This window comes from Anolis carolinensis, chromosome 1 (genome assembly GCF_035594765.1).
Source record: "Anolis carolinensis isolate JA03-04 chromosome 1, rAnoCar3.1.pri, whole genome shotgun sequence".
Taxonomy (NCBI): Eukaryota; Metazoa; Chordata; class Lepidosauria; order Squamata; family Dactyloidae; genus Anolis; species Anolis carolinensis.
This window is the reverse complement of record NC_085841.1, coordinates 214,415,696-214,435,695: the sequence shown is the minus strand read 5'-3', so window position 1 is coordinate 214,435,695 and position 20,000 is coordinate 214,415,696. Positions and strand designations below refer to the sequence as shown.

The window sequence follows — 20,000 nt, the reverse complement described above, 5'->3', positions numbered from 1 at the left end:
CTCCACCGGGAGCTCCGTAGAGTCGGATAAGGAACAGTGAAAAGCCCCTTCCACTCAGATAAAAGTTACCATTGAATACACTGAATGGGATGTATCAGTGCAGCATTTCTATGTCAGCACAAGGCAACCAGCACTGGAAGCATCTGTGATACAGAGCCATTAGATTGCTGAGCTGCCTCAAAGAATGCCACTGGCCAGTGACTCATTTCACTTAATGAACCAGACATATTTAACAGCTAACTAAACAGAAACCATCAGGCCAGTTTTCAAACAGTCCTGACTCCGCCAAAAGACTTCTTGAGTGTTAAATGAAGCAGTCATAATCGGCTATGATCTGCAGGATGACTCATCATTGCTAAGGGCTAACCAGCCTCCTTTTTCAGCATGCCGGCTTACAAATATGAAGGGGTTACCTCTTTACTGCCGTTGGAGATCTTGATCATTCTGTCAATGTATTCGCGGGCTTTCTCATGGCGGCCAATGTGCCACAAGAACAAGCCAGCAAAATACAGAGCTTCCTGTCCTGCTGTCTTACGTTGCTCTTTCAGTTTGGCATCTAATTCCGAGATGATTTCTTGATCTGAAACAAAACAATTGAATTATTTAAACTGTGTATGTCCCAAAATGACCCATCAACTTTCTGCACATTGCAAAACGTTGTGAAATGAAGACAGAATGCTTCTAGGCTACAAGAGGATGTTGCTAAGATATGAAATCATAAAGGCGATTGGGACAAAGCTCATCTAGCTTCTATCTAGCCCACGGCTTTTTAACAAGTGGGTTCCGACCCCAAATGGGATCGTCTTAGCTTAGTGGTTCTCAACCTGTGGGTCACCAGATATTTTGGCCTCCAACTCCCAGAAATCCTAACAGCTACTAAACTGGCTGGGATTTCTGGGAGTTGTAGGCCAAAACATCTGGAGACCCTCAGGTTGAGAATTACTGTCTTAGCTCAAGGTTGGGGTCTGTAAAAGGTGTCTGAATGCCACCCAATTACACAAATCTATTCATGACAACATGCAGTATTTATGTGGATTCTGCAGAAAATGCTTCAGCTGTACTCTACAAAAAGGAAAATCAGCCTGTTCAGCAAGACTTGCAAATGTTGTTTTTAGTAAATGTTTAATTTTTATACTTACCATATATACTTGAGTATAAGCAGAGATTTTCAGCCCTTTTTAGGGCTGAAAAAGCCCCCCATGGCTTATACTCTAGTGAGAGTCCTGGCCGGCTTATATTCAGGTCAGCTTATACTCGAGTATATACGGTAATCATAGGTAGGCAGTCTTATCTTAAATTAGTTTATGTATATATTCAAAAACATTTAATCTACTGATGCCTCAATTAATGTGATTTTTTGATATCTAATTTTATTTCTGAAATTTACCAGTAGCTGCTGCATTTTCCAACCTCTTATACAAGGGCTATCCAGAAAGTAGATTATGTTTTGGAATTAAAAATGAACAAAGTATAGGAGAAAACATTTACCATATGCAGTTGAAAGCCAGACCCAAATACCACTTCTCAACATAGTCCCCATTGAATTCTAGGCACTTCTCATAGCGATAAAAGAGTTTGGAAAGTCCTTCCCCACCAAACTTTGCCGCTTGGCTTGTGTCCTTAACCAGGTGGGCGTCCCTTCCAGTATCTGTGCATGTTCATCCTGGATCGCTCTTCTGTTTTGCAAATGCAACTATTTTTTGGGACAGGAAAGGTGTGCTTCTTGCAAAACCTTACAAGAGCGATCCAGGACGAGCGTGGGGGAAAGTTGAGCGCATGCACATGTGTAGCTGCGGGAAGGGACGCTCTGAGTCCTGATTTTTGCCCTCATAGTTAGGGATCGCCCTGTTGCCTACAATATCTTTATTGCACTCCTTATTATACTCCTTTAGTCGGACATAGTTTCTTTGTGTACGCCTTCCCTAGCACTTTATTTGGATAATACTTCCTGGTACCTACCTCTCCCCCAACTACATTTTACACTACACACACTTTCTCTGACCAGTTCTTTTTTAGGAGCCTACCCAGGATTTTATCTAAGTATGTTTACTATATATGTGACCTTATTTGTTTTATTGATTTGTTTTTATATTGTTGGGTTTTTATATTGTCTGTTCCGCCTGGGCTTGGCCCCATGTAAGCCACCTCGAGATGGGGCAGGGTATAAAAATAAAGTTATTATTAATATATTATTATTGTTGGTGAAGAAAATGGAGCCGGCAGCAGTGTTTCAGTAAGCTGGCTGAACACTGGGATGTCTTTGGGGGTTTATGGAGTTGAGAAATACCTTTTCAGAAAGAAAAAGGGTAGACACAAACCGCTCAAGACTCAAAGGATCTCACTTTCCCCGCTGAAACAGAAGGGGAGAGAGACTGCGCATCCCAGTGACAATGTCATGCAAGCAGAAGCAGACAGAAGCAGCTCATGTTCAGAAGCCAAACAGCTCTGTGTATTATAAAGAACAATTGGAAAGTACCTGGATTTGGGCTTTTTTTATGGGCATAGATCAAGGCCATCAATGTGCAGAGAGATACTTCCGGCTTGTTTTTAATAGATTCAAGGTCAAGAAGAGCTTCTTGAACGTGCCCTAAGGAAACAAATATCATTGGATTTTCATGCACAACAGAATATTTGCCTCAATGGTTTACACATCTAAGCAGCGACACATTTTAATACTGAGATAATGAAATTCTCTTACTCTTTATATTAACATCATGCATATGAATAAAATGTGAATGCCACCTTTTGAAATAATTGAAATAAAACTTTTCTGAGCCTTAGAGCTAGGATTACAGTGATTATTTTAACACTGAAAGCATAAGTTTTTCCTCCACATAACCTGCTTGGATCTCAATACAAAGTAGCTTAAGAAAATTTATAGAAATCCAGATTCCTATTCCCCACACTCTGGGTCCTTCAACACAGTCATATAACCCAGAATATCAAGGCAGAATAACCCAAAATATCTGCTTTGAACTGGGTTATTTGAGTTCACACTGCTATATATCCCAGTTCAAAACAGATAATGTGGGATTTTATTCAGATGTCTGAAAGGGGCCTCAATTATAGCCATAAAAAACTCTCTACAGAGGCCTCCTAAATAATATGTGGTGCGGAGAGGAGAGGATCACAGTGTTTTCTTTTGTGACTATCCTTATATTAAGCTCTCTTAGAATCCAAGCTGGAATTTCCTCTTTTCCTCCAAAGCCACCTGCATCCTATCCAATATTATTCAGGAATGCCTGCTGATATTCCAGTAAGACTTGGCTGGATATCATATATACAGGCAGGACAAAAGAGGCTTATTTACAATGATTAAAAAAAAGCATAAATATTGAGATGTAAAGCATAAAATTATTGCAGGTTGAGTATCCCTTATCTGAAATATTTAACAGCAGAACTGTTTTATATTTTGGATTTTTGAATACCTGCATGAGATATCTTGGAAATGAGAGCTACAAGAATAGTTTCTGATTCATATACACCAGTGGTTCTTAACCTGTGGGCTGTGAGAAAGAAAGTTCGGTCTGCGAACCTCCTTCCCCTTTATTTATTTTCTTTTATTAATTTCATTTTCACGCCCTTCCACAGAGCTGACCATTTGATAGACCACATCATCTCTCGATTATTAAATATGGTTTTCTGTGGGCAAGCAAATGGCGACAAGTGGATGGCACATGTTCTGTATCAGAAACTAGAACTGATGTGGTCTATCCAATGCAGTTTTCTGAATCAGCACCCCAAATAACCAAATCGAATCTAAAGTTGACCAAACACCGATTTGTAACTGTATTGGTACTAATATTGAAGAGTGGGCCCTGGTCAAAGTGGGCCCTGTCAAAAAAAAGTTGAGAACCACTGATATACATCTTATGCACATAGCCTGAGGGGAATTTTATAAACAATAATTTTGTACATTGAACCATCAGATACCATTGAACATAGGCATCATTATCTATGTCTCCCAATTGGACAATTTTGAAATATTTGGAATTTCAGAATTCTGAATAAGGAAGGTTGAGCTCTAAAATAATCTCCATTTTGTGAAAACAATTTGTAGCAATTATGTTCTGAGAGTGGCTTGGACCACAAGAAGATCAAACCAGTCCATACTCCAGGAAATAATTCCCAACTGCTTAGTGGAGGGAAGGATATTAGAGACAAAGATGAAGTACTTTGGCCATATAATGAGAAGACAGGAAAGCTTGGAGAAGAGAATGATGCTGGGAAAAATGGAAGGAAGAAGGAAGAGGGGTCAACCAAGGGCAAGGTGGATGGATGGTATCCTTGAAGTGACTGGCTTGACCTTGACGGAGCTGGGGGTGGACACTGCCAACAGGGAACTCTGGCGACAGGAACGAGTAAACAACAACAATGTTTCGGATTTTAAAAAACTCAAAAGTTTAACTTTCAAAAGACTTTTCATAAATGAATACCTTCCATCAGGGTCCCATAAATACGGTAGAAAATGAAGATAGGGTCATTCCCAAATTTCTTAACACCTTCACTGGCAATTGTCTGAACATGATGAAAATATCCTTCCTGGCAATAGTAATTAATCAAAGCCTGAAAATGAAAAGGTTTCCTGGGTTAATGCAATAAAGAAAATGGCCACACTAATAAAGAACAAATAAAGTTCATATGAATCTCTATTAAGCAGAGGCGTTTTGGATCTGTTTTACTGCGTTGTCTGCAATAACTGTATTAGACAAATGTTTTTAAATATGTTTATTTATTTCTTATTGTAAATTTGATTAATAGGTTATTGTTTTACATATGTGTATTGTCTTTTATATAATAGTGTAAGCCGCTTTGGGTCCCGTTTAGGGAGAAAAGCGCAATATATTTATTATTATTATTATTTTATGACACAGCAAACAAGATAGATATGCTGGATTTCGAATCACAAAATCACAAGTTGAACACTTTCCAAGTGTCTAGGACTGTGTGATGTATTTTCAGATGATGCGTGCAGATCCCAGTAGGGTGGCCTTTTGCAGTTGGCAGATTGTGATTTTGTCAATGTCTATTGTTTCCAAATGCTGGCTGAGATCTTTTGGCACGGCACCCAATGTGCCGATCACCACCGGGACCACTTGTACTGGTTTCTGCCAGAGTATTATTATTATTATTATTATTATTATTATTATTATTATTATTATTATTATTATTATTAGGCCCTGTCTGATCCTGGAAGTTAAGAACAGTCAGCCCTGGTTAATATTTGGATGAGAGACCACCAACAAATTCTAGATACTATAGAATGTGTTGCAGAGGAATGAACTGGCAAAACTGCCTCTGAGTATTCCTTGCTGAAGAAAACTCTTGGAAATTCATAGGGTCACCATATGTCAACAAGTGAACTGAAGGCATACTTAACACTATAGATTGGTGGTTTCCAGGTAAAGAATTTCCAGGTAAAGAATTTCTCCATGAAGGAGCAGATGCATAGCATTGGAATACTCCAAGACTCACCATGAGTCAAGGTGTCTGGTACAACTTGAGACTATAATACTTAAAAAGTGACAGCATTGCATACAAATATACCTGCCTGAGTGATGTGATCTGCAAGGTAGGTCCCCCATCGCACTATGTACAAGCTCCAAAGAGGGCATCTTCTTCTTTGGTGCCTGACTGGTGGCCCAGTTGGACATTTCCATTAATATTTTTTCATTGTCTTGGGTTTGCAATTATAACTATGCTGCTGTTTAGTACACATTTATTACACAGCCTCCCCCCCCCCCATTGTTCTTGGTTAATAGGCCTTTCCCTGGGGTTCTTTGGGATGCAGATTCAGAAAATTACATTGGATAGATCGCATCATCTCTAGTTTCTTAGGTATGGTTATCTTGATTCTTTATGGGTGAACAGATGGTGACTGGTATTTGGCATGTGTTCAGTATCTCAAAAACTAGAGCTGATGGGGGAAAATAGGGTCATTTTTGGAATCATCATCATCATCATCATCATCATTTAATTACTTATTAATCGCCCTCCATCCACGATGCTCTAGGCAATTTACAAGATAAAAAAGGATAAAAATACATACATACAAATATTGATTAAAAATATTAAAATAGATTAAAAGCTCTAGTAAAGAGCCATGTCTTGAGTGCTAGGGTAAAAGGCCCCAACTCACGCATGGCTCTCATATAGGGCGGCAAGGCATTCCATAAGGCAGGGGCAGAAACAGAAAAAGCTCGGCGCCTGGTCCTCTCCAAGTGCACTTCTCTAGGACCCGGTACATAGAGTAAGTCTCGTTGGGATGGTCGTTGCGACCTCCGATGATGGGAGAAGGAGAGACGGTCCCTAAGATACGATGGGCCCTGGCCGTAAAGAGTTTTAAAAGTCAGGACTAGCATCTTATATAGACCACGGTAATCAGTTGGAAGCCAATGCAGATGCTGCAGCACTGGTGTTATGTGGCATTTCATGGGTGTTCTTGTGAGTAGCCTGGCTGCCGCATTCTGAACAATACGGAGCTTCTGGGTCGTGGACATCGGAAGCCCAACATACAGGGCGTTGCAATAGTCCAGCCTAGATGTGACCGTGGCATGGATGACTGTTGTCAGCGCCTCATCAGATAGATAGGGTGCCAGTTGCCTCGCTTGTCGTAGGTGGAAAAAGGCCTGTTTGCTGGCAGCAGCGACCTGAGCTTCCATTGTCAGCTGCGAATCTAAAACGACACCCAGGCTCTTAACGGTGGGCGAAGGAGATAGGACAGCACCATCGAAGGTGGGTAGCAAGTGGGTCAGACCAGTTGAATGGCCATGCCAGAGAATCTCAGTCTTTGCCGGGTTCACCTTCAATCTACTAGCACGTAGCCAGTTCGACAGAGCCTCCAGACATAAGGTGAAATTTTCTGGTATTGACGTTGCTCCAGGCTCCAAGCGCAGAAGGAGTTGGGTGTCGTCCGCATATTGATAACAGTCTAGGCCGAAACTCCGAACCAAGCTAGCAAGGGGTCTAACGTAGATGTTGAAGAGAAGAGGGGAGAGAATGGCACCTTGGGGTACCCCACATAGGAGGGGAGATCTGTCAGAGACTTGATCCATATACTCCACGCATTGGCTCCGGTTTCGCAGAAATGAGTTGAACCAATTGAGGGCCTGACCGCGAACTCCGGACATGGCGAGACGGTGAATCATTAGATCGTAGTCAACGGTGTCAAACGCTGCGGTAAGGTCGAGAAGTACCAGTAGCGCTGATCCGCCGCTATCAGACTGGCGACGAAGTTCATCTGTAATGGCAACCAGGACTGTCTCCATCCCATGGCCAGGGTGGAAGCCTGACTAGAAAGGGTCCAGGCCAGCTTTATCATCCAGAAATTGTTGCAATTGTCCCAGCACAGCCCGCTCTATCATCTTACCCAAGAAGGGGAGGTTGGAGACAGGACGATAGTTGCCAAGGGTCATGGGATCCAAGCTAGGCTTCTTTAGCAAGGGACGAACCCTTGCCTCTTTTAGGTTGTCCGGGAAGACCCCCTGTGCAAGAGAGCCATTGATGATATTACTCAACGGATCGAGTAGACCTTCCAGGCAGCTCTTCACCAGCCAGGAGGGGCACGGATCAAGGGAACAGGTGGTTGGTTTTGCAACAGCCAGGATTCTAGCGACATCTTCCTTGTCAAGCAGAGTAAATCGGTCAAAGATAGGTCCACTAAGCGGCCACAAAGTCTCAAGCTCACTTAAGGTATCAGCTGTATTTCAAATACACCCAGTAATAGGTCTAACATTTGAGGCACCAAAATGTGTGTTGGCCAGTGTTAGCAATTAACCAGGCCTCGCTTTGGGTCTGATAGGTATTCCCTAAAGCTTTTTTTTCTCAGTTACTTTGTTCTCCATTGCTATATTAGGACCAAAGCTCCAACAGAAGTGATTAGGTCCAAGAAGAGAAGTGCTCCTGCTCCACAGAAAGTGAGATAAATCTGTCCCTCAGAAGAAAAATTTACTCCTGGAAAAGGAGAAAAGGTGTCTCCTGAAATTTCATGTGTGTATAAGTGCTGGTGTATCAATGCATGGAGCCCCGGTGGGCTGAACTTGCAGACCGAAAGGTCCCAGGTTCAAATCCCGGGAGCGGCGTGAGCGGCTGCTGTTAGCTCCAGCTCCTGCCAACCTAGCAGTTCGAAAACATGCCAATGTGAGTAGATCAATAGGTACCGCTCTGGCGGGAAGGTAACGGCGCTCCATGCAGTCACGCCGGCCACATGACCCTGGAGGTGTCTACGGACAACGCCGGCTCTTCGGCTTAGAAATGGAGATGAGCACCAACCCCCAGAGGCGGTCACGACTGGACTTAACGTCAGGGGAAAACCTTTACCTTTTTTACCTTTCCATATTATTACTACATTACTACATTATTACTACATTCAACTTGTCTGCTATAATAGTACTGGCCTTGATCATAGAATCATAGAATAGTAGAGTTGGAAGAGAACTCACGGGCCATCCAGTCCAACCCCCTGCCAAGAAGCAGGAAATCGCATTCAAAGCACCCCCGACAGATGGCCATCCAGCCTCTGCTTAAAAGCCTCCAAGGAAGGAGCCTCCACCACAGTCCAGGGGAGAGAGTTCCACTGCCGAACAGCTCTCACAGTGAGGAAGTTCTTCCTGATGTTCAGGTGGAATCTCCTTTCCTGTAGTTTGAAGCCATTGTTCCGTGTCCTAGTCTGCAGGGCAGCAGAAAACAAGCTTGCTCCCTCCTCCCTATGACTTCCCTTCACGTATTTGTACATGGCTATCATGTCTCCTCTCAGCCTTCTCTTCTGCAGGCTAAACATGCCCAGCTCTTTAAGCCGCTCCTCATAGGGCTTGTTCTCCAGACCCTTAATCATTTTAGTCGCCCTCCTCTGGACGCTTTCCAGCTTGTCAACATCTCCCTTCAACTGTGGTGCCCAAAATTGGACACAGTATTCCAGGTGTGGTCTGACCAAGGCAGAATAGAGGGGGAGCATAACTTCCCTGGATCTAGACGCTATTCCCCTATTGATGCAGGCCAGAATCCCGTTGGCTTTTTTAGCTACCGCATCACATTGTTGGCTCATGTTTAACTTGTTGTCCACGAGGACTCCAAGGTCTTTTTCGCACACACTGCTGTCAAGCCAGGCGTCCCCCATTCTGTATCTTTGATTTCCATTTTTTCTGCCGAAATGAAGTATCTTGCATTTGTCCCTGTTGAACTTCATTTTGTTAGTTTCGGCCCATCTCTCTAGTCTGTCAAGATCGTTTTGAATTCTGCTCCTGTCTTCTGGAGTGTTAGCTATCCCTCCCAGTTTTGTGTCGTCTGCAAACTTGATGATCGTGCCTTCTAACCCTTCGTCTAAGTCGTTAATAAAGATGTTGAACAGAACCGGGCCCAGGACGGAGCCCTGCGGCACTCCACTTGTCACTTCTTTCCATGATGAAGATGACGCATTGGTGAGCACCCTTTGGGTTCGTTCGCTTAGCCAATTGCAGATCCACCTAACCGTAGTTTTGTCTAGCCCACATTTTACTAGTTTATTTGCCAGAAGGTCGTGGGGGACTTTGTCGAAGGCCTTACTGAAATCCAGGTAGGCTACATCCACAGCATTCCCTGTATCGACCCAACTCATAACTCTATCGAAAAAAGAGATCAGATTAGTCTGGCATGACTTGTTTTTGGTAAATCCGTGTTGACTATTAGCAATGACCGCATTTGTTTCTAAGTGTTCGCAGACCACTTCCTTGATGATCTTTTCCAGAATCTTGCCTGGTATCGATGTGAGGCTGACCGGACGGTAATTGTTTGGGTCGTTCTTTTTTCCCTTCTTGAAGATAGGGACCACATTCGCCCTCCTCCAATCTGCTGGGACTTCTCCCGTTCTCCAAGAACTCTCGAAGATAATTGCTAATGGTTCTGAAATAACTTCCGCTAATTCCTTCAATACTCTTGGATGTAGCTGATCTGGCCCTGGGGACTCGAATTCGTTTAGAGAGGCCAGGTGTTCCTGGACAGCTTGTTTCCGTATTTGGGGTTGGATTTCCCCCAATCCTTCGTCCATTCCATGTTGCTGAGGTTGAAGATGGCTTTCTTTTTGTGAGAAGACCGAGGCAAAGAAGGCATTGAGCAGTTCTGCCTTTTCCCTGTCCCCTGTCGCCATCACCCCATCTTCTCCTTGCAGAGGCCCTATCGCCTCCTTTTTCTTCCTTTTTCTACCAACGTAAGCAAAAAAGCCTTTTTGTTGTTTTTTATGTCCCTGGCAAGCCTGAGCTCATTTTGTGCTTTAGCCTTGCGAACCTTTTCCCTACAGGTGTTGGCTATACGTTTGAATTCTTCTTTGGTGATTTCTCCCCTTTTCCACTTCTTGTGCATGTCACTTTTGAGCTTTAGCTCAGTTAGAAGTTCTTTGGACATCCATTCTGGCTTCTTTGCACTTGTCTTATTTTTCTTCTTTGTTGACACTGTTTGCATTTGCGCCTTGAGTATTTCACTTTTGAAAAACTCCCATCCATCCTTAACTCCCTTGTTTTTTAATATTGGCGTCCATGGAATGCCGCTCAGTAATTCCTTCATTTTTTGGAAGTCAGCTCTCTTAAAGTCGAGAATGCGTGTTTGACTTGTCTTAGTTTCAGCATTCCTTTGTATTGCAAACTCCAGGAGCACATGGTCACTTGCCCCTAAGGATCCAACCACTTCAACTGTATTGATCAGGTCTTCCACATTTGTTAAGATTAGATCAAGAGTTGCTGATCCTCTTGTTGCCTCTTCTACCTTCTGGACCATAAAATTGTCTGCAAGGCAAGTGAGGAATTTGTTGGACTTTGTACTCTTGGCTGAGTTTGTTTTCCAGCAGATATCAGAATAATTGAAATCGCCCATGACTACTATATCTCTTCTTTGTACCTGTTTGGTCAGCTGTTGACAGATGGCTTCATCAAGTCCTTCATCCTGACTCGGAGATCTGTAGTAGACACCCACGACAAGATCTTTTTGAGTCCCGGTTCCCTTGATTCTTATCCAGATGCTTTCAAGCTGGTTTCCCGGATTACAGTCTTGCATTTCTTCTGCAACGTAACTGTTTTTGACATATAAAGCTACTCCCCCTCCTCTCCCTTTTGTTCTATTTCTGTGAAAGAGGTTATAGCCCTCAATGGCTACATTCCAGTGATGGGAGTCATCCCACCAGGTTTCAGTGATGCCTATGACATCGTATGTGTGGTGCTGTGCTAAGAGTTGGAGTTCGTCTTGCTTATTTCCCATGCTCTGAGCGTTGGTGTAAAGACATGTAAGCCCCTGTGACCTCCCCTTGAGCTGTTTATTTGGGATTATTGTGCTCTCCGTACTTGGTCCTTGCTGTGTTTGTGCAGCCCTCCGTTTAGCCTTTTGGCGGTTCCCTGTGGTCGTGGGTAATATAGTGTTTGCCAGGCTGTTGTTCCCCTCCCCCAGTGGATCTAGTTTAAAGTGCGCCTGATGAGGTTTGTGAGTCTGTGTGCAAAAAGATGTTTTCCTGCTTGTGTGAGATGCACCCCATCACTTGCCAATAGGCCATCCTCCTGGAAGAGTAGACCATGGTCAAGGAAGCCAAAATGCTCCTCTTGGCACCATTTTCTGAGCCAGTTATTGACCTGTACTATTTTTCCGGCCCTTGTAGAGCCGTGTCCTACAACGGGGAGGAGGGATGAAAAGATCACATGTACATTATACAGTTTTAGCTTTGTTCCCAGAGCTCGAAAATCATTTGTGATCTTTTGAAAAGTATGCCTAGCGGTGTCATTGGTACCTACATGAATCAACATAAGGTGGGGAGGGTGATGGGGCTTTAGGAGCCTGCTGAGCCTCTGAGTGATATGGTGTATTTTTGCCCCCGGGAGGCAGCATGTTTCTCGAGCCATCCCATCCGGTCTGGAAATGATGGCTTCCGTTCCTCTAAGGAGGGAGTCACCTACTACCAAGACCTGTTTCCTTTGAGGATTGACAGGGTCCCTTTTGTGCAAGACAGTGTGTATGTCCCCTGAAGAGTGTTCCTGTTGAAGTGAATCATGCAGGTGTAAAGTGTTGTCCTCCTCCTCAACATCCCCAGTGCATTCATCAATGACAATCCATTGAGATACACCCGAGAGCCCATTACTCTCCCAAGGATGTTCCTGTTGCTCCTGGTCTACGATTGGGGATGGAGCATTTGCATGATTACATAAGTGTGAATGTGGTGATGCACTGTCCCCGTCAGGGCTATCCCCTGCGCATTGATCAAGGGTGGCCCACTGAGTGGTATCTAAGAAACTGTGGTCCTCCACAAGATGTGTTTCCTGATTGTATGTTAATGGTGTTAGAATTTCAAATCTGTTGTGTAAATGCAGCTGAGCAGAGGAGTTCTGCGGAGGCTGCCTGGTCCTGTGTCTCCTTCTATGGGTGACCTCCTTCCAAGCCTGAGGGTTGTCTACCTTTGAGTTGATCTCCCCATAAGGTTCCTGATCATGGTCATGGTGGTGTTGGTGTGATGCAGGCTGCAGATCTACAGCAGCGTGTTGTGCAGTGTCCAAGAAGAGCTCGAGTGCCTGAATGTCCTTAAGGGTCTTAATACGGTGCTCGAGCTGTTGGATCCTCTGCTCCATCAGAGTCATCTGTTTGCATTTGGAGCAGATGTAGTTGACTAGTTTTTGTGAAAAAGCAGAACATGCCACAGCTGGTGCATGTGGTGGCAAGTATTTGCTGTTGGTCCATCTCTTGGTGAGTGAAGTGACCGAGGAGGATTGTGTGTGTTATGAGCAGAATGCTATCCACCTTCCTGTGTGTGTATTTTTAAAGTTGTTTTGTTTATTGTATATACTGTAAGAATGTGTTTTACTGTAGTGGTGGGTTCGCGAGCGGCGTCAGGCGCGAGCGACGCTGGCTCAGAAAGCTTCAACAGGAAGCCAACACTTTCAATAACAATAGCCTTGCCTCACCTTCCAAACAATGGCAGAACAGCAAGCCTTAATTACAGCTAGCCCACACTCAAGAATCAGCCCAGACTCAGGTTTTTTAAAGGTAAAGAGTCCAACAAACACAGGTTTTTAAGGCTTTTAAGGCTATCTAAGAAAAGAGTAGGCAACTGATCAATCAGTTGAAACACACTAATCCAGTTGTTTCCAAATTCCGATCCTCCATTATTATTATTTTTTTGGACTGGAATCCCCAGCCAGCTTATTCGAACTGTCAGTAATTATGAAGCCCAAAACACCTGGAGGGCTGCAGGATGAGAATCACTGGAATATGTTACGGAGTTTGAAAGAGAGATGCTTTCAAGAAGGGAAGCACAAACCAAACACTGGTTGTGTTCCCTCTTGCAGCTTCAGTGATCCCCTGGAGTCTGCTGGGGCTTGGTTCCAAAATCCATGGATGCCCAAGCTCATTATATACATGTTGCCTTAGCAAAATGTCCTTATATTGTGATGACAAAAAACAAAACACCAATCCTGCTTAGTAACAACGATGCTAGTGATAAAAGGCGACTGTGTGATGTGTGGTTCTCCCTCCTGTGGGACCCAATGGTAGTCCTATGATTCCCCTTTCATTGCCCTGTCCTGAAGAAATCCTGGGCATGTAGTTTTTGGAGAGTCCTGTAACCTTCCCTGATCAGAGAGCTCTAGGGCCTCTCCAAACAACAAGTCCCAGGATTTCACTGGACAGTAAAAGATGAATCAAAGGACTATAACTGGGGGCATATCCAAACTGTAGAACAAATGCCATTTGACACCATTCTCACTGCCAGGGCTCAATGCTATGGACCAGGGGTCCTAAAACTTTTAAAGCAGAGGGCCGGTCCACAATCCTTCAGACTGTTGAGGGGCCAAATTATCATTTGAAAAAAAAAATGAACAAATTCCTATGCACACTGCATATGTCTTATTTGTAGTGCAATACAACAATAACAATTAAAGAACAATACAATATTTAAAAATGAAAACAAATTTAACCAAAATAAACCTATCAGGCTTTAAATAGGAAGTGTGGACCTGCTTCTGGCCAATGAGATACTCAGGTTAATTAGGATTGTTGTTGTTGTTGTTGTTGTGTGCCTTTAAGTCATTTCAGACTCTGGGCGAGCCTAAGTCTAAAATTATGTATTTATTCATTTACTACATTTATTTACTACATTTATATCCCACCCTTCTCATCCCGAAGGGAACTCAGAGCAGCTGTATGTACATACAATATATTATATTATTAGCATAGCACAATATTAGCATTATATACTACTATATTGAACTATACCACTATACTGTAATATTATATGCAATATATAACATATAATTAATATTATTATATGGTATTATTATTCGTATTATATTGTATAAAATGATAATATTATTATCAATATCATATGTATATACAATATATTATATTATTAAAACTGATATAAAAATATTATATTATAATTGAGGGCGGAGGACAGGTAAATGACCTTGGAGGGCCGCATCCGGCCCCCGGGCCTTAGTTTGGGGACCCCTGCTATGGACCGATGGGAATCATAGTTTTGAAGATTGCACCGGCATCTTTGGCCTTCTTTGCTAGCATGACCCAGGGCAGTTAAAGGGTGCACTGACACTGCAGTAGGTATGTGTTTGATATCATTCAGATTGCCATGGCTCAATATTATGGAATGGTTGGAGTTATAGTTTTGCAAAGCCCTTAGCCTTCTCTGCCAAAGATGCTGGTGCCTCACCGAACTACAGCTCTCAGGATCCCAGTTCAAGGGTGCATCTACACTGCAGAATGAATGCAATTTTGACCCCACTTAACTGCCATGACTCAATACTATGGGATCCTGGGAGCTGTAGTTACACAAGGTCCTTAGCCTTCTCTTCCAAAGGGTGCTGGTGCCTCACCAAACTACACATCCCAGGATCCTGTAGCATTGAGCCAGGGCAGTTAAAGTGGTGCCACACTGTATTTGTGCTACAGTGTTGCTGCAGCCGGAGAAGCCAAATAATATCCAAAAGGGTTGCTGTGAGTTTTCCGGGTTGTACGTCCATGTTCCAGAAGCATTCTCTCCTGGCGTTTCACCCACATCTATGGCAGGCATCCTCAGAGGTTGTAAGGTCTGTTGAAAACTAGGCAAATGTGGTTTATATATCTGTGGAATGTCAGGGTGGGAGAAAGAACTCTTGCCCATTTGAGGAATGTGTGAATGTTGCAAATGACCACTTGATTAGCACTGAATAGCCTTGCAGCTTCAAAGCTTGGCTGCTTCCTGCCTGGGGGGAATCCTTTGTTGGGAGGTGATTAGCTTTTTTTTCCGTATCAGGAGCGACTTGAGAAACACACCCGGATGTTTTGGTGCTTTTACCATCCTTGTGGGAGGCTTCTCTCATATCCCTGCATGGAGCTGGAGCTGATAGAGGGAGCTCATCTGCGCTCTCCCCAGGTGGGATTCGAACCTGGCAGCCTTCAGGTCAGCAACCCAACCTTCAAGTCACGAGGCTTTTATCCCCTAGGCCACCGGAGGCTCCACATTCAATGCTAATCAAGGTGGACAATTGCAACATTCACACTTGCCTCAAACAGGCGAGAGTTCTTTCTCACCACCCTGGACATTATTCCACAGATATAAACCTCCCTTGCTTAGACTCTAAGAAACCTCACAACCTCTGAAGATGCCTGCCACAGATGTGGGCGAAACGTCAGGAGAGAATGCATCTGGAACATGGACATACAGCTTGGAAAAATCCCAGCAGCCCAGGCAGTGAAAGCCTTCGACAACACAATACCCAAAAGGCAAAAGCCTTCTTGCTTCGGGTGGGCGATGCTTCACTCACCTGCATGAGGGGCGGCTCCATGGCTTGCAGAATCCCTTCCTTTCCTCCTTCTTTTCCCTTCTTCCTTCCTTCCTTCCTTCCTCTTGGGCGTCCTCAGCAACCGTCTCGTCTCCCAAGCGCCCAAGGAAGGGGAGGCGCCTAAGGAAGGAAATCAGGCTGGGAGGGGGATGGCTTTCATAGAATAGTAGAGTTGGAAGAGATCTCTCGGGCCATCCAGTCCAACCCCCTCCCGAGAAGCAGGAAATCGCATTCAAAGCACTCCCGACAGATGGCCAGACGGCTTTGGTGCGTTTAATTATAATTCAGTCCCACGCAAGGCCATCCACGATGCAGTTTGATCCCACTCTCCTGACTCAGTACTAAGAGAGCCTGGGAGCTGCTGCTGTACAAAGTCTTTATTTAGCCTTCTCTTAGGCCTCACCCAACTATACATCCCAGGATCCCATAACAGTTAAAGTGGTGTCGAACTGCCTTAATCCTACATTATAGATGCACCTTCCTTTATCTACAGGAAATAGGCACGATGGGATAAAGTAAGACTGGCACTGGTTTATTTATTTATTTTTATAGCTTGCTTTGCTTATTTTATTCAAATTACAAGGAAAGGGCACTCCAGTTCAGAGAGAATAGATCAGGCATGGGCAAACTTCGGCCCTCCGGGTGTTTTGGACTTCAACTCCCACAATTCCTAACAGCCTACCGGCTGTTAGGAATTGTGGGAGTTGAAGTCCAAAACACCCGGAGGGCCGAAGTTTGCCCATGCCTGGAATAGATGCTGATGCCTCTTGCTCGTTCACTTGGGAGCCTGAAATGTTGGGCACTCTTCGCTTTCCTTGCCCTCTGACTCAAACGAAAGGAAAACATCGCTTAGGGGCGATCAATTTATCTCCTCCTTCCCCCCCCCCCGACTTTTCATTGGCCAATCAGGAACGGGGATACGAGAGGCTTCGTCTTGCAACGGGTGGGTTACGAAACAGTATATCAGGTACGCCATGCCTCATTGGTTGGAGCTTGGCTTTTATGCTGATGAGAGGCCGACTGCGTAAGCTTATTGGCTGGCGCGGAGTCGCCTGTCTGCTACGCGGTCCTCAGAAGTCGATATGATTTTGGCCATAAAGGTTTCCATAGCGACGAGTAGCAACCATAACTATTCCAAACAAGACTGCCAGGAGAGACGGGTTGAAAACACGAACCTCACAGCTATTGGGGAAAAAGTCATGTTTTACATCAGGAATGGGCAAACTTGAGGCCTCTAGGTGTTTTGGACTTCAACTCCCACCATTCCTAACAACCTCAGGCGCTTTCCGCTTAAGCGGCTGAGAGGGAAAAGGAAGGGGCCTGAGACTGTGAGGAATGGCGGGAGTTGAAGTCCAAAACACCTGAGGCCTCAAGTTTGCCCAGGCCTGGTTTACATTGTATGGGTCAGCACTTACCATGTATTGCATTATTTGGCAGTGTAGATCCCTCTCGTTGTAGGAGAGCAGTTTACTGTCAGAGTGCTGGAAAGGTGATGGGAGCTGAAAAGGGAAATTCTCTTTTGGAGACAGCAACCTTCTCAAGCCTCCTCTATTTAATGTTTTGTCTGTTTTATAATGGGTCAGTTTATTTCCTGAAGTATATGTCTTCTTTGGTTTGCAGTTTTCTTAGCTCTATGTACTTGAAGCAGTGGGAGGGGCTGCTGGTCATGTGACTGGTTCAGTGACTGTTTAGAATGTTCGGTTTTTAAAAGGACGGCCATTCGAAATGACCGTTTGAGTGCAGAAGCCAGTGTTAGGAGTTAGTTGACAATTAAGGCTTCAGTCTGGACTTAACATCAGGGGAAACCTTTACCTTTACTTTTAAAAGTACAGAAGCCAGTGCTTGGAGTTCGAAGACAGTTGAGGCTTGTGTCTGTTTGCAGAAGCCAGTGTTAGGAGTTATAAGACAGTTGAGGCTTGAGTCTGACTGCAGAATCTGTTGTTAGGAGTTAGTTGACAATTAAGGCTTCAGTCTTTTAAAAGTACAGAAGCCAGTGCTAGGAGTTTGAAGACAGTTGAGGCTTGTGTCTGTCTGAGTGAAGAAGCCAGTGTTAGGAGTTAGAAAACAGTTGAGGCTTGAGTCTGAGTGCAGAAGATGGTGTTAGGAGATAGTTGACAATTAAGGCTTCAGTCTTTTAAAAGTACAGAAGCCAGTGCTAGGAGTTTGAAGACAGTTGAGGCTTGAGTCTGTTTGCGTGCAGAAGCCAGTGCTGGGAGTTAGAAGACAGGTTGAGGCTCGAGTCCTTGGAAGTAGATTGCTATAAAGGGAGTTATACAGAACATGATAGTTTTGAAGAGTATAATTTGAAGATACAAAGGATAGATAGAAGATACAGGGAGCTCCGGCATGGACTGGTCCATGAGGTCACAAAGAGTCAGAAACGACTATGTGATTGAAGAAGAAGAAGATGATGATGATGAGTAAAGCATGTTATTTTAAAGAAGTCTACTTGAATCTTTTTCCGCTGAGAGCGTCGATTAGAAACAAGATATTTATGTACCCCAAGGTCTTCCATTACACAATAAACTAAAGGAACACTTCTAAAATTCTGCTACCCAAAAGGTTATGATCCTAACAGTTCATAATCCCCGATAGGTTATGATCCTAATGAAGGAGTCATGGATATATTGAAGACTTGTCAATATAAGATTTCATAAATGCTATATGTGGCTGTAGGTCCCATCATAAAGCACATGCAGGCAAAAATCTGACTTTGGGAAGCAGCTGCCATTGCAGTTTTAAAGGAGTGATTCTCATGCTATCCTCCCTTTCAGCTCTCAGAGCTGAGTGTTCACTTTGCAACAAAGAGATGAGCTGGTACCAGTAAGACGCATCTCAGTGGGAGCCAGGGTCATCAAAAAAGGAGATATGAAAAGTCCCGTTTATTCCAGTTTGGCTGTTTTACATCTGTTCCCTGAGTTTCCTGCTTAGCAATATACAACCAATGAAAATGTATTAGGCAAGTATAAGCCAATTAAGATGAACAATGTACAAGACCAATGAAAATGTACTTTTTTGACTTCTGTAAAGCAATAAAAGCCCACAGCCCCCATTTTGGGGCGTGGCGGTTTTTCTTTTATGCCTTGATACACCTGCCGCCGTTTGCTGGTTAGCAAAATAAAGTTTTTCTTCAGAGAGATTCAACTCATGAGTCTGTCCTTCCGCTTTGCCCTCCTGGGTTAGAAGAGGACTCCTGAGAACAGGCAGAGTGTCTGCCCCCTCACTAACAGGTCATAATTCCCAATAGGTTATGATCCTAACAGATCAAGATTCTCCTCTATAAAAAATATGACATTAAGCATGCAGTTGGCCCTCCATATTTTCTCGTTTGGCTTTTGTGAATTTCTTATTCATGGATTTGATTGAAATATTCTCTTTAGGAATCGCTAGGTCCTTCAGTGCAATTCCAGCAGAAATTGGCCATAGGATTGGGCTGGAGGGCCTAGAGATTCCTAGAGAGATATCCTCTCAGGAGGAAAAAATGCTGTTTTTTAAAAAGTTCGTGTTTTTTCTACTTTCAGTGGGTCCTGCATCCCTAACCCCAATGAATGTGGAGGGCTGGCTGTAATATAAATAAATGAATGTACTTTTGAACCAATGGGATTGTGGATCCTAATTTACAGCAACCGCAAACTGTAAATATGTTGGAAATTAGAACCATCTTCAAACCTCCCCTAGTAACTTGTTTGTATATAATCCTGTTGCTTACTTATTGTATATACATATGTTCTGAAATGCACCTTCTTTTGCTCTATGTTTTGTGAGGTGTTGTGGGAGGAGCTGCAGACCACATGATCTGATCTGGGACTGTACAGACCTCAGACTATTAGACTTTGAGACTGCTCAGACCAACATTTGCCTGTTGTTGAATATAGGGAAGATGCCCTGTGTCATCTCAAAGTTTGAGACTCAAACATATCTGTAACTAGACTGATAAGCTATGTACCTGTGTTTTGTTGAACACATGAAGTTGTGAGTAAACCGAATATGTTATTTTTATCCAAGTCTACTTCATTTTTGTCTCTTGAGTGCATAATATAAAACAAGATATTTTATGGGAGAGTAGGGGACCTTCCAGACAGGCCCTATATCCCAAGATCTGATCCCAAGTTTTCTTCTTTAAACCTGATTATATGAGTCCCCAATGCCAAATAATGTGGGATAAACAAATAAACCTGGGATTGGATCCTGGGGTATATGGCCTATTTGGAAGGGCCTTAGATG

General features: G+C 43.6%; 1 protein-coding gene across 2 annotated transcripts in view; it reads right to left on the bottom strand.

The window, feature by feature from the left end:
* The window catches only part of ttc21b (tetratricopeptide repeat domain 21B), a 67,108-nt gene extending 50,853 nt beyond the window's left edge, over window positions 1-16,255 (bottom strand). The window contains exons 1-4 of one of the 2 annotated variants that reach the window (XM_062969211.1): window positions 15,759-16,255; window positions 4,437-4,566; window positions 2,477-2,587; window positions 414-580 (exon numbers count right to left, since the gene is read on the bottom strand). In XM_062969211.1, coding sequence (XP_062825281.1) covers window positions 414-580; window positions 2,477-2,587; window positions 4,437-4,566; window positions 15,759-15,779 — 429 coding nt within the window. In that variant the 5' untranslated portion in view covers window positions 15,780-16,255. The remainder of the gene's footprint in view (window positions 1-413; window positions 581-2,476; window positions 2,588-4,436; window positions 4,567-15,758) is intronic. The other variant, XM_062969212.1, reaches the window with a different exon arrangement.
* Window positions 16,256-20,000: the final 3,745 nt, after the last annotated feature.